The 14,776-nt window shown below is 34.6% G+C and overlaps 2 protein-coding genes across 4 annotated transcripts; both read right to left on the minus strand.

Annotated features, from left to right (window-relative positions):
- Positions 1–255: 255 nt before the first annotated feature.
- On the minus strand, positions 256–9,653 carry LOC134262138 (uncharacterized). Of its 3 annotated transcripts, none has more exons than XM_062744530.1 (8): positions 9,129–9,653; positions 6,588–6,893; positions 6,216–6,305; positions 5,826–5,983; positions 5,016–5,741; positions 3,501–4,802; positions 1,858–3,216; positions 256–1,643 (listed from the first exon to the last, which is right to left on the minus strand). In XM_062744530.1, exons 2-8 carry the CDS (start codon positions 6,841–6,843, stop codon positions 510–512), a joined length of 5,025 nt encoding a protein of 1,674 aa, XP_062600514.1. In that variant the 5' UTR covers positions 6,844–6,893; positions 9,129–9,653; the 3' UTR covers positions 256–509. The 3 variants fall into 3 exon arrangements, with proteins under 3 accessions (XP_062600514.1, XP_062600513.1, XP_062600515.1); XM_062744529.1 differs by having other exon boundaries at positions 6,588–6,896; XM_062744531.1 differs by lacking the exon at positions 9,129–9,653 and adding an exon at positions 7,208–7,277 and having other exon boundaries at positions 6,588–6,896.
- A 2,250-nt stretch (positions 9,654–11,903) lies between these two features.
- On the minus strand, positions 11,904–14,716 carry LOC134262129 (translocon-associated protein subunit delta-like). Its single transcript, XM_062744517.1, has 5 exons — positions 14,574–14,716; positions 13,788–13,906; positions 13,398–13,472; positions 12,694–12,849; positions 11,904–12,146 (listed from the first exon to the last, which is right to left on the minus strand). Exons 1-5 carry the CDS (start codon positions 14,635–14,637, stop codon positions 12,036–12,038), a joined length of 525 nt encoding a protein of 174 aa, XP_062600501.1. The 5' UTR covers positions 14,638–14,716; the 3' UTR covers positions 11,904–12,035.
- Positions 14,717–14,776: the final 60 nt, after the last annotated feature.

Raw genomic sequence — 14,776 nt, forward strand, 5'->3', positions numbered from 1 at the left:
TCCAATAACATTAACCTGGTCATTCCTTTGCTGAAATTGCAGCATCTAAAACCTTATCTGGTACAATGAAACACACTAAAAGTATCTTGCATGCATGTCTGATCAATGTAGAGCATAGAAGTATTTTTAAAGAAAACTGCTCCAAAAACCTTAAGCTTGGACGCCGACACCAACGCCGAGAGTATCACATAAGCTCCCCCCAACATCGTTGAGGTAAGCTACAAACTGTTCACAATTCTGTTATACTTAATATAATTTTATGATCATAAATCTTTTAATATCAAAATATATTTTACACAGGACATGTAACTGATGATGTAAATGTTTTTTAAGGTTTAATGTACATTCCATGCATTGTATACTCTCTTAGAATAAGACTTCTAAAGCACATCATTCTAAAGATTCGAAACACTTATTTTCAAATTCAAATTAAGCACATGTAATAAATATAAATCACTATTACGATAGCTAAACATTTAGAGATCTAATTAATTGACAACAAATACAATTCAGTAACTAAGACTTGTGTCAAAAGAGGATATAAACTTTGGATTCGCTTTCTCTGAGTATTTGAATGAGTTTGAAGATGTTGGCAGCGTATATGGTCTTTCAAACATAAAGTCGCTATCCAATTTATAACCTCCATTCTGAGTTCCTGAGTGTTCAACGTCATACTTCAAACGTGAGATTCGATGAAGTTTTGGCAAAAATACAATTAAAGTCATGAGTGTTGCGCATGTCAAAATTCCAATGCATACAATCACTTCCGCCCAATTGCGCGGCAAAACAATCAAGGTGACAACCCACGCCACCCATATGGGAATGCACAACCATGAGTAAACCATGATGAATTTAGCTTCTCCCATGTTCTTTGTCTCTTTGCGAACGAAAATGGAATATATTGCACAGAGCACTATCAAAAACATAACAAACACTAAATACTTGACAAATTCAGTCCTGTCAAATACGCATGCGTACTCTGGTTGATTTTCTTCATCTAGCCTTGTGCGTAGAAAGCCTAACTTATTTTCCTCTATGTACCAGAAGTGTACTCCAACCGCAATTTGAACACCCGTAATGAATAGCACCGTTAGAAACTGGTTCACGTTGGACAACTCACCGCCCAAACCAATCAGCTTGTAGGATCTAAGCGACATTATTTTCGCCATTACTGTTGCAAAAGACAGGGTGTAAGCAAAACCAGGAATGAAAAATCTTGTAGAGCAGACGATTTCACTGGGCGTGAATACAAACGGAAGTACAGATAAAAACAAAAATATTATGGAAAAAAGCAAAAGTATGCCCAGACCAACGTAGCGTTTGGATAAAAGTCCGGCGCACACTTTATGAAAAACGTAAATAACGAAACACAGCGCTGCGAATGCTCCGCCTATTCCGATAATAAGCACTATAATGGTCCATAACTCTTTACTGAGCTCTGCTGTAGATTTGAAGAATTCTAACTCCATTTTGGCGTATGGATCCACGTGCGACACCTCTTCTGTCGCATTTTCTTTGTCCTCCAATGCGACACAACGGCAGTTACTGAAACACCGAGATTGCTGGCCTTGAAGAATTCGGCCATTTGTGTCAAATATACCCAGTGGATCCATATGCAAAACTCCATCCGAGTAGTTTCCGATCTAAAAAGAAACATTTTTATTGTAACTGATCTAAAGTTCCATGTAATAATGCTTTCAAGGTTTTCAAAACGTTTCGTATCTTTGAATTTTCCAAAACATTCTAGTTTTACAATCGATGCTGAACAATTTCAGACCTACAAAATGGCTATTAGATAAATGTAACAGTCAACATATATTTCTGAAAATTTGTAAAAGAAATGTATTGCATACTTACATCAATAAGTGACGTTCCTTTGAAATTCTTCACGGTGAATGCCCAAGACTCGAGATTTTTAAAAGAAAAATCTACCTGAATATCATTAAGATACCTAAATGATATATTGTAGAAATGCTCACTCTGAAGTTGAACCCCTTCACTGGCAAACGTCTGACAGATTCCATAATAGTTTGGACAAAGTTTCTCGAATCTGTTGTGAAGAGCATGGAGCATGACGTCAACGCCAAACACAATTTTTGAAGCTTGCAGAAGATCAGCTTGAGCTTCACACTGAGGTGAAATACTAGTACATGAAGACAAAGCTTCTTCATATTCTTTCTTCCATGGATTGCGTTTGGAAATGGAAGAACCATCAGAGATATCTTTTATCAAGTCTGTGTTAAGTTTTCCAACACGCTCAATAGCAATGATCCGCACATTGTTTGGAAGCACAAAGTTTGATATGTCATTCCAAGATGGTAGGATTTCGCCTATAATAAACGAATGTTCCTTAGGTGTGGATATAAGTGATTTAAAAAACGTTCTAATCTCCATTATATTTGCCAAAATCACGGTTACTGTTAAGGTTGGTTCAGAAGAACCTGTGTATCTATGGATTGATGATACACTTTGGACACAGATATTGAAAGGCTTGCATGTCAACAAAAAATCATTGACCACAGAATCAAACACTGAACTATTAGATCGAACAACGTCTATATAAGTCCATTGCGTTGAATTTAGAATTTCTGCAATCGTGCGTACACCAGCTTTGGAATGAATAGAATAAAACCTGGAAGTGACATCATCTGATGTAGATGGCAACCCATCGCCTAAAGCTAGAGAAGTCTTCTGATATTTATGCAACGTTTCCTCTACTTGATTTGTGGGATTTCCCGTATATGCGGATACATACATTGTTAGCATTTCTGGTCCAGCTATCATTCCACTATCGTTGTAGCTTTCTCGACAGGTTTCAAAGTTCATGATTCGTTGCACCGCCATGTTGGCATCCGAGCAGGTATCCAAAATGAGGCTGCCCAGACGAACACCCGGAAGAAGGTAGGGATATCGTTCTTTGGATGATTCGAGCGCAAATAGAAAGGCGTCCATCATCATGTCTGCTCGTTTATCCGTCGCCAAAACATCGCAATATGATGAAACACTTGCATGAACTGGAAATAGTCCTGCGACAACTATATCTCCCGCATTAAACACGTTGTTTGAACTTTGGATTGATGCTGACTGACACCCTAGACACTCTGGACACCAGTCTGGACAATGATGAACGGCAGTGTAAGGAACGAAATCTGAATTGTAGGCTTTGAATTCATTTCCACTGATTGAAAGATTACCATCCTTCTCGATATGCCCAATCTTCAAAATAAAAAGGTACTGGCTAGAAATAGAATCATGTCATTTTATGAGACCAGGTTAAAACAGTAGATAGCTTTTTTCCAAATTACATTTTTGGAAAAACAATGATAGCATTATAAGTATCAGACAATTTGGTCTTTTTTCTCTCGTTGACAAATGGGCATTTTTTTTTAGAATTAATTTAATTACTACATGTAAAAATAAATTGAAATCAAAATGTTAACGAAAGTTAAATCCAATTATCGCTTGTCTTTCTTTAAAGCATATGTACTTGACCAATTTACCTTGGATGTTGACCTGTACGAGGAATTTCCGTGGAAAATAAAAACATCTTTATTTGTTACAAGTTCACTGTACGATTTGCCATTTTCTTCACTCTTCATCACAGACAGATATTTTGACAAATCGACTTGGTTAGTCAGACTGTTACATTTCCCTTTTTGTAATGGACAGACGTCTTGGTAGTACCTATCTAATGTCAAAACCACCGCCTCCACCGCTTGTCGTATGACAGACATCTTGGAGGTGAGTATTGTATCGTTTGTAAAAGTTGAAACAGACGGACAAATATCCGGATAAATCATTTCTGGGTGTACCGTCAGGCTGCATTTGTATCTGTTTTCGTGGAAGCTTCTGAGAATCGAATGTGTACTATTTACATCAGGGCTTAAATATTGTACTGCTGAAACAATATCGTTCACTACATTTTCTGATTGCAAAATGGCAATTGTGCCTGGGTATTTGATTATATTCTGATTCCAAGGAAATATGACAAAATTAGCCCCACTGAAAGCATTTTTAATGTTTAATAGGGCATTATGAAGATGGGATGTGTCTTTGGCGTTCGTCAACAGAATGAAAGCCCCTCCGTTTGATTTTGTCAAAATCCCTTGCAGTTTTACTGCCAGATCTGTCAAATTTCCGTTTCCTGGTAATGATATTTTATTTGACAGACAAATATCGTTTCCTTTTAGGTTGACGTAGTTTTCAAATGCTGTCAGTAGATTTGGCTCTGAATGTGAATACACAACGTTTATGTACGTCCATTTTAGTGATCGAAGTACGTCCACTGATGCACGTACGAACTGCAAACTGTCAGGGCTCCCTAACGACACCCCTAAGGATGACATAGAGAAAAGATTTCCGGAAGGAAGAGAAATATGCGAGAGCAATTCATCATCACCTACATAGTTAATATCTGCATATACATCTTGTTCATTCCCCATAGATTTTCCTCGACAAGTGTCAGAAATTACGCCTCCTAATCGAACATTTTGTAAAACCTTTGGATACCGCCTTTTCACGTCAGATAACTCGTACTTGAAAGCTTCTTTCATAATAACTCCCTCTGATCTCCATTCTCCGCAAGCTTTTCCAAACTGGGAAATTTCTGTGAGTGGATACTCTAATCTTATGTTCACATCTCCCTCTAGCACAGCGATGTCACCGTCAGTAGGTGGCGCAGTGAGTCGTGTACAGTTCACGCATGAGTAACCAGAACAGGCGCCCTCTGACGGGACTTTAAGTTGATTCCATATTTCAGTATTCTTTATCTCTATTTGTCTGCCTTGTATCTCTGCTACAGTCTGTTTAAAACAGTTTTATGAAATATCAGATAAAAAATAAAGGTATTACAGTAACAGTATACTACATCATCAAAGTCTTTCATTATGGATAGAAATATTGGCTATAACCAAAACAGTTTCTCACATTTCTTAAAACATAGTTTATAACAACAAATGCTTTGAAAATTCGTCAATTCATTTGAAAAAAGCCTTTACGCTGCACACTATACTTACGATGTATCCACGATTGATAAATGATGTCACTTCTCCTCCATATTCATTCACCATCTGGTACTTCCCTGTAAACCTCTTGCTATCGTCAGAAAAATCCGCATGAACTGCCTTAAATTCTATAATCGCATCACATTTAGAGAAATCAGACTTTGTGCAGTTGTTTGAATAAAAGTGCTTCAGAATGTCCTGGGAATTTGTAAATGCTGATATTGTGGCCTCAACATCCCTTCCAACAAATCGGGAGGGTAAATATGTTACAGTACTTTGTCCATTGCAAATTCCCTCACTTCCATTTATATTACAGTTGTTTTGTTCTCGGTATAGATTTAGCATCGTGGAATTTTTTGACATGTCTTCAATCTTATTTTTCACAAACTGCACAAGATTCGATGACGTATTAAGGTGTTCGAGGTATAGAAATGTGTCCGTAAAATTTGAAGTCAGTTCTTCCCAATGATCTGACGTCACCATGACAACACTTTTAGAAAAGGCCATATTAGATGTAATTGCATCATAGCTGTCATCTGCCGACACAAATAAAATCACGTGAGGTGGTAAAGGATCATAGGATTTAGTGTTTTCATACGTAAAGGAAGATGTAATGCAAAGAGAGTATGGAGAAGCCATCTTCAGAAATAGATCACGTGATGCAATAGCTGATGGATGATTGGACGATATCACAGCAAAGTTGTTCCAGCCAAAGTTTATAACTATGTTGATAATGTCCTAAAATCAAAGTAATCTGAGATTAATAAAAATAATTTGTGCTGCCAACTCTTTAGATCACGTAATGTTTAGTGAATTTCTTACCCTTATTTTCCAAGGAGAGACCGTGCCAATGTCTATCTCTAAGATATCCTGACTTGACACATGAGCTGTCTGATTAATATGAACATGAGGAATCCCAAAGGGTCGCAGGAAGTGAGAAATATTAGATCGAACAGACGGGTTCCCATATGATATGACACCTATGAATAAAACTGATGTTCATTAAAGCTTGCCAATGTTAGCAAAAAAATATATGCATGCTTTTGGTATATTTACTGCATATGGCTTTAGGAATCACAGACTGATGCAATTGCTTGTAAATGTTTGAGTTGTCAGTAAAACTTTCACAGAAAAATACAATATTATAAGTCTGTGCAAAATATGATATCGGATAAAAATTATTTTTTAATTGTTTATTTTAAAACAACTTGCTTGATATGCTGGTGTTTTCCGAGACAAAGACAAATCCAAGGATGAGCAATGTCCGTTTGACGTCACCACAGGTGTCATAAACCAATAAACCTGTAAATAACAAATCTAAAGATTCAAAAACCCCACGTCAAAAATTTCAAGATATCAAATTTAGAAAAGGCTTATGACAATAGTAACAAAATATCGTAAAAAATTGTGACATCTTCATGCATATCATTGCTACAAATTGAAGACAGGCATACATGTTTACAAAATGAAGCATTAATATTTTTAAGAATTAAAGTATAAAATTCTCTTAATTTTCAAAAAGTGCAGTGTATGTTCGAAGTCAATATTTGTTTTGTAAATGTCTTGTAAATTGGTCCAAAATACCTGGTTTGATACTTTTTTCATTATTGACCATTTCCTGGTTTAACCATTCCAGAGTAAAAGTCAGCTCAGCCGTCCTGGGTGAGAATTCTGTACACACCCCGTTATCATCAATAGATCTGTGGATATCCATCAGTACCAATACGGCTGGGTCGCCATGCGAGGCAAATACGGGTGGATACGGTTCACTACATTCGCAAGTAAAAAATGCCACACCCCAAACCAGGGTCAGCTTCGCCAACCAACCGTAACTCAGCATGCTGACCTTAGTACAGGTGTCCTCACGTCATTTTTGAATTTCTTCTATATCTGCTGAGAAAATAATCAAAGATTATAAATTTGCGGTCTGAACAAAAACTTGCATTTGCACTAGCTTTGGAAACAGGGTTATGAGATGCTACCAGTATAATGTTCCTGATATTGAGAACCATCGTGTAACCATGGTAACACATCGTAAGTACAAAAGTGTAGACACGACATTTATGAAACTGGAGATAAAATAACAATTGTGCTTACTTAACACTGGACTTATATACATGTCATTGTGTCTAAAATCAACTTTGAAGTTAGATTAAAAATAACTGTTAACAGCGAGTTACATAAATCGTACTTATTTTACTTACAGAATAAATTTACTCCTTAGATATATCGTATATGTCTTGGGTAAAGACATACACAGGTAGGTAGCGAGGTATAAACTCATTACTTACATCAGTAGACATGTATACGTATTGATTTTTGTCTTTTTAAATCCTAGTCGATAATTATGTGTAGTTGATAAAGATATACCAGAATATGGTCGTGTGTCATTTGTTTGTTCCGATTCTCATCTCGTTATTAATTTTTATGCACGTATGTCAAAGTTTGTATTTAAATATTTAAATTCTTCAAAACACGAGATATACCCATTTTAAGCAATTATCTGTATTCATGGTATTGGGGAGTGGTAATCATATGCATGCAATATAAATATACTTTAAAGAACTCAGGCTACTAACGGGTGCAAATTAACTGAAGACATGAATAAAACATGCGATATGTGCAGAGAAGGAATTTCTGAATTAAGGAGTGTTTTCAATACATCTTTGATACAGATCAACGATTCTTTTGAACAGGGCTTTAAGCTCGGAATTTGAAAATAACCACCCTTTTTCATAAAATTACAGTTGACGAACGTACGTCTTATTCTGTGCCTCGGTCAATATACGAACTTTCATGATCTGGGCATATAATGATACTGTAAATGGAATGACTAAGCATTCTGTCTCATTGTGAAGAGGTTTATCTCTGATGGGAACAGAACTTAATATTAAAAAAAAGCCGACACATTCATGTAAATAATGGTTATATTTTTTAATTGTAGCATATTTTGAAATATTTCTAAATATGATAGCCAATCCTAAGTAAAGTTACATGCAAAACATTTAATCATAGAAGACCCTCTACAGTTTCAATATGGTCAGGCAATCTTAGAAAACATCTTTTTTTCCACAGCAGCTGTTCAATATTTCATAATAAACTGAAGTTAAGTTTGGATATATTAACACTTTTCAATAACAATGCCATTTAATAAGAAAACATTGATTGTCATCTAAAATAATGTGTATTTTTTTACCTTTAAATCAAATCATTTTAGGAATACATTCCAATTGATGCACCTGTCGGATATAAAAACAGATGAATTAAAAATAAAAAGACGCGTTGAAGAGATGACAACTTTCAAAAGGATCAAACAGGTGTTTGCAAACACTACAACGACCCTTGTTCATAATGTATGTTTATTTGCATCAAGTCAAGATATTTTTAAAGTACAAAAATGTTTTTCTTCTCAAAATGCATTGATCAACACTGCATGGATAAATCAATCACGATTTACTCATAATTAATATCCTAAAAATGTTGAATCACACAAAGTCTGGTGATACGGTCATTTACACCTACACTTTGTCTTTTTCTGTCAGGCGAGGAAAAAAGGAAGATGGCGAAACTCCAAGACACAATGCAGCATTATGGATTACGGCTGCTAAGATTATTACTGTATATGTGTGTTAATCAGTGATGATGGTAATATACTTGCTATGTAGAAGCTAGCCAACATACCCGAGGGGTGAAGAACTGTTTACACGAATGTACCGATCGTGAGAGATAGGCTACAGGGTGTGGTGAGATGTAGATCCTGATACATAGCACAGTGGGATTTCTGTTCGATTATGTATCATTAAATTGACATATACACCAGAAAACCCGCAAAACTTCTATATATTTGCAATAAAATCTAAAGATAAAGTCATGCGTCTATTGACTCTTGATCAGCTGATGAGTGTATATACGACGTGAATTTCAGAGAGAGAGAGTGAGAGAGAGAGAGAGAGATCTATTTAGCAAAATAACGTTTTCATCAACCACATGCTATTCACATTACATTCTATATACAATGACAGTTACGCTGTAACGCAACGTACCTAATTAGTACACAGTGCATTAATCAAAACCCCTCGCTTGTCACATATGTCCGATAAGGTCAAAAGGTAAATAAATCCTTACCTATATCATATCTTTCAAGTCCTTGAAATGGTATTCCATTTCATCGATATAATAATATCCGATTCCCGTTATTCGCTGCACACTTTTTCTTCGTATTCCACCTTCACAGAATAAGTTCATGGGTGGGTGAACTCGGGTGTGAGCGAGATGGTTTAAACTCAGCGGTCACTCGTAGGACAGGTTTTCGCCAATATTTTCGTTTCGCATTAAAAGTCTCTCCTAATCCGGATTTTTTTTTCAGTACAGTAAACAGTCTGCTTGACAATTTAAAACTCATTGGAAGTCACTGGTGGGTTTATCGGTCATAAATTGATACCTCCGTATATTGGATCAATCATAAAGCATACAAAAATTCGATTACTTCGAACGGAATCTATTATTCACAACACCAAAACCATATTAGATTTCGTCTGCAGACTCAATTTATCCCCATTGTGTAATACGTCAACACTAGAAAGCTACTGTGAAAAACATTTTCCTTCTGGTTAATGGTAATACAGATAATACAGATAATTCGCAGCCAACAGTTGTCATAATCTGAATAGTGCTACAGTACTTGACGAAGGATGCTAATACTTAATATTTCTAAGCAAATGATAAAATAGAATGCATCATCTAGAACTACGTCAAAATTCAAACAAGGATATTTAAGGTTTAAAAAAATTTTTTTTTCTTTTTAAACTAAACTAAACTTGCATGCATGATTGTTCTTTTATCTGTTCATGCACAATTTAATCCATACAATAAATCGCTGTTGTGAAATTCCCAACTCTTTCTGTAATCTGCACTTCCATGCGGAACACAAATTAGAAAATATTTACACGTAGTACTCAAACAGGGAAAAAGCAATCCAGTCTTTCCAAGTGGAATAAAAACAGAATTCACATACGGGATAAAAAACAGTACAGGTATATCATACACAAGTGGTTTTATCCATGAACCGAGAATTTTAGATTGCACAGCGAAATCCCAACGGAAAAAAGACAGGATCCACCAATCGCTAATTAGATAACACTGGAGACAGTCGACCTGTCTTCGTCCAGGTCGTAAATAGCGCCGTCCGTATCATGGCTCGCATCCCTCCATAAGTCGCCGTTAATTTATGCTGACAGTAGCCTGTTATATTCGTTAATTAATGCATGTTTATCCCTATTGATTAAGTTTTCTTTACTATAAAGGAGAACACCGTGTACTGGGCACTTCTTTTGATTTGGTTAATATACAAGATCATTAAACCGAGAATTTCTTTACGTACAGTGATAAAAAGTATATTAATTAAGTTTCCAAGTCACGATTTTTCAAGTTTATTGCGACTTTTTTGGTGTCATTAATAAATTCGTTTTCATTGCCAGGTTAAAAGTTCATTTACATAAAAGAAAGTGAATGTCGAGAAATATTTTCAGTTAATTCATTAGTGACAGGTTTTTCGGAACAAATATCAATTTTAAAAAAAACATATTTTACATTGTTGCCTTCTTAATTAAAAATAGTTACGATTCAGTTTTGGTATTCTTGGTTAATTGCACAAAAATATAAAATTTTTAAAAACAATGTTTAAATAAAAAAAAAAATCTAATCAAGTCTTTAAATAATTTTCAAATGGTATATTTGGGATGTAACTAATTCTACCCACATTTCCTTGATAGCAAAAGCAGTTTTTTTTTCTTTAAAAATTATTAGAAATATTACAAAAAAGATGAATTAGAAGAGTACCACTTTTTGTTAAATTGTACAAAATACTCGAATTCAGATCAGATTATTTACTAGTATTAAATGCAACCTAACTTTGTCAGATTTAGAAAGTGTAATTTTCCTTTTAACATTTTTTTCTACGCAGACCTCATATTTTTATTTATATTATTATGAAAAAAACACAAGCTGTAATACATATATTTCATTTATTTTTGTTAAAATGTTACATATAGGTCCGATGGCCGGGTGTTGGAATAAAAATGTTTTCCATCGTATTGTACATGTATAAAACATGTCGATGTAGTAAACAATTTACTAAGTTACTCACTTACATGTAAAGGCTTATAGAAATTCAAAATGGTTTAAAACATTTATTTTTTAATGCATGATAAAAAGGGTGTTGAGATGCCCTTTTATAATTGCATCTGTAAGCAAAAGTACATTATACAGGGCAGAAGTTACTACTACATATATATATTAAAGCATAACTGGCTAAAGCTACAGATTTCCCCCAAAGCTTGTATTTAAGGAATAAAAAAAAAATTACTGTAAAATTAATAACTCTGTCTCAAGTTTCAGACGAGCTGTTTTTTATGTTATAAAGGAATGTAAAGGGAAATAATTGGTAGTCTCACTGCATGTGTTCAGAACTCAAGAACAATCGCATCTTCTCGGGCCTTTCCGACTAGCGGAAAAACGACCTCGAATGTATATGGTAGCCGCCATGACAACCCTCCTTTTTCACGATCTTGGAAATAAATGCTATGGAATATGGAGTTTAACTTTATTCAATGTAATGGTACTACCTAAAATATACCATAGAAGGGACCTCTTACTCCGTCTATCCTATATTTGAATAAACAGGAAATGTATAAATTTTTAACATCCGGTGATGTTAATACATTCGAGGTTGTTTTTCCGACCTCTAACGGAAAGACCCGAGATGATGCGATTGAACTCAAGAACACGCAATATACATGTATGTAGGAAAGATAACTCATCATCTCACACAATGGCAGAAATTCAGCCTTGTTACCGTTCCTGATGTTCAGGAAAAAAGAATTTAAAAACGCAGAAAACATATTTTGTATGGAATGGTTTTATTACAAAATGTTAATGATGGTAGGTGGACAGTTTTCATTGAAAAAAAAAATGTATAAAAAATCGATGCTTTTTCAAAATATAAATTTATTTGATAAACTAAAAAATTTGTTCCTAATTTGAGGACTGGAGTTGACTTTTGGTGCTGTAGGCAAAATACCAAACAAGGATAGCGATGAAAACAGCAACGAATTCACTCTGTACCATGGGGCCCTTCCATACTCCCTGCAAGATACAAAAGTAATTTTTTATTTTCTATGTCAATTTGACACAGTTTAAAAAAAAAATGTTAAAACAGTGACTACACATAATCATCAATGATAACACAGTACAAGTTAATAAGCAAAGTCATTGGAAGCAATATAATTGAAATTCTCTTTCTCTATTTGTGTATTTATATTTCATTTAAAAAATTGGTAAAATATGAACTGTTTGTTGTCAATATTAAAATATTCCATAAGGGACAATTAACCCTGTCTCCATCTCTCCAAATATAAAATCATATAAATTCCAAGAAGTTTTCATACTTGAATGATTCACAAACAAACGTTAACCCCTCCTTTTTTAAAAAAAAAGTTTCTTAAACAGTTTTGAAACCTGATGCACAAACAGCAAACAGAGGTGAATTACACAGACTTACTGGGTGGTTACATGTAACAGTGATGGTTGTGAGGGGTAATTGACTTACTGAGTGGTTAACAGTGATGGTTGTGACAAGTAATTGACTTACTGGGTGGTTAACAGTGATGGTTGTGACAAGTAATTGACTTACTGGGTGGTTAACAGTGATGGTTGTGACAGGTTTGATGGCGTCGGTTGACTCCCCACTCCTCTGGGCTTTCCTAAGGGCAGAGTATCCCTCCTCATCGTACAGACGGACCTGGTATTTACCCGCCGGCAGCTTCTTGTGATCATCACTGATGCTCACCTGTTGGTAATTTTGAAATTTTAACAGAGCTCTTTATTTCAACAAGGAGTTTCCATCAAAATAGTTGCATTAAATTGAAATTTTTAAGTTTTTGGTTTTTCTTTTACACGAAAAATTGAATCAAATATGAAAATGGTTTTAAATTTTATTTATTTGATTGACTTCAAAAGATTATAATCTAAAATAGAAGAGATTGTACACTTTGAGATACATAGTATTTCTCAATAACACCAATGCACTATTGCACATTCACTTGAATATTTTTCAGGCACGTAACAACATGGGGGGCAAGGGGGTCCTTTTTTAATTTCCCTTTTTTTTTTTTTTGCTTGTCAACTTTCTAGGTAAGTAAAAAAAAATTTCTAAGGTTGGCCCCTCCACTTTCAAAAACGATGCTACGTGCCTGTTTTTAAAACTAATTTCAATACATACATATGGATATTGCTAAAAAGGTTTTGTTTCTTTCATATTTCATCTTATTTGGCATAATAAGATTCTCTCTCTTTTATTTATTTATTTATTTTTGGAATTTTTCAAATTCTACTTACCTGGTAGAAATCAGGTTTATCTGTTTTTGTAACTGGTAAAGTTTTTCCATTAATTTCAGCATACAAATTCATATCCTGAAGATAGTTAAAAACATTACATGTTAACATGGATAACAGTGAACCACAACATAACCTAAAGGTTTCAACTGAACATTAATTTTACTTTATAAGGTTAACAATATTGTAAAATGAAAAGCATGACTGTACATATTATAATAGGTTTTTTTTTCTTTATCAAAATGGATATTTAAAAAAGTAAATATTACATTAAACATATGACATGATTATTTTTATTCTTCTTCACTCGAAATCAGATCAAAATCTTAATTTTAGAGAACCTTTTGATTTAATAAAAGGGAAGCATTTTTATACAAAGCTTTGTCGTCTTACCCTGACTTTATTTTGACAGGCAAGTGTAAATTGTACAATAAATACAGTTTCTGTGGAGACAATGGCTTCTGTTGTTGTATAGGTTTCAGCCTTGACCTCTGGTGATGTACAAGTATTTCCTATCAAAAACAGAATTTGTTTAAACAAACGCTCAACAGAGTAAACATATATTCAGAACATCAGCATAGATTTCAAATGTTTTGATACATCTGACAGTGTTTTTGTGATGCATCATTTATATATGCATCAAATGAATAGGCCTACTATTAAACTTCACACATAACATCTGGATTCAGTTTCCACATATGTCCACATATTAATAAAAAACCCTATCATTTCAAAAATTTTGTAACTAAACAATCATATGGATGATGTTTACAAAGATCTCTGATTCCATATATACAACTATTACAGTTCATTACAAAATTCTGACTCACTGCATTGTACGAATGTTAAGACAGCGCGGTATGGTGATTTACAAATGTAGTGTCAACATGGTCAAGGTATTCATTTAAAAAGCATAAGGAGTGGCGTTATGAGAAAAACAATTTAGGGTATAAAAATATACTTGAATTTAAAGAGGAATTATAAATAAGGACCGATTCGTTCTGAAAATTTGCAGTAGAAAAGGGATCTTCTACTGTACTTCTGTAGCAGAGGAAATTCGATTCTGTGCCACGTATGGCACTTGCAGTTTGGCATTTCAAGACTTGATGATTAGCCTTTACTCCAGGGTGTTTTTCTTCAAGAAAAAAAAAACTTTTCAAAACAAATGGTAACAGTTACCTAATACGAGGAAGGGAACGACGAGCAGAACCAGTAAGGAAAACATTTTGCCGGCGAACTCCATCGTCTTCGTTTACACTGAAACAAAAGCGGAAGTAGTGGACGTGTCAGGATAATGCAAAGTAACTCGTACATGGACTGACTCTAGAAAACTTTTTCGTCTCCTTCTCTGCTTCTTTGTTAAAGATAAGTGTACTAACGAT

This window comes from Saccostrea cucullata, unplaced genomic scaffold, assembly GCF_032062105.1.
Source record: "Saccostrea cucullata isolate Sc308-1 unplaced genomic scaffold, CSIRO_AGI_Scuc_v1 ctg685, whole genome shotgun sequence".
In the NCBI taxonomy this organism is placed as follows: domain Eukaryota; kingdom Metazoa; phylum Mollusca; class Bivalvia; order Ostreida; family Ostreidae; genus Saccostrea; species Saccostrea cuccullata.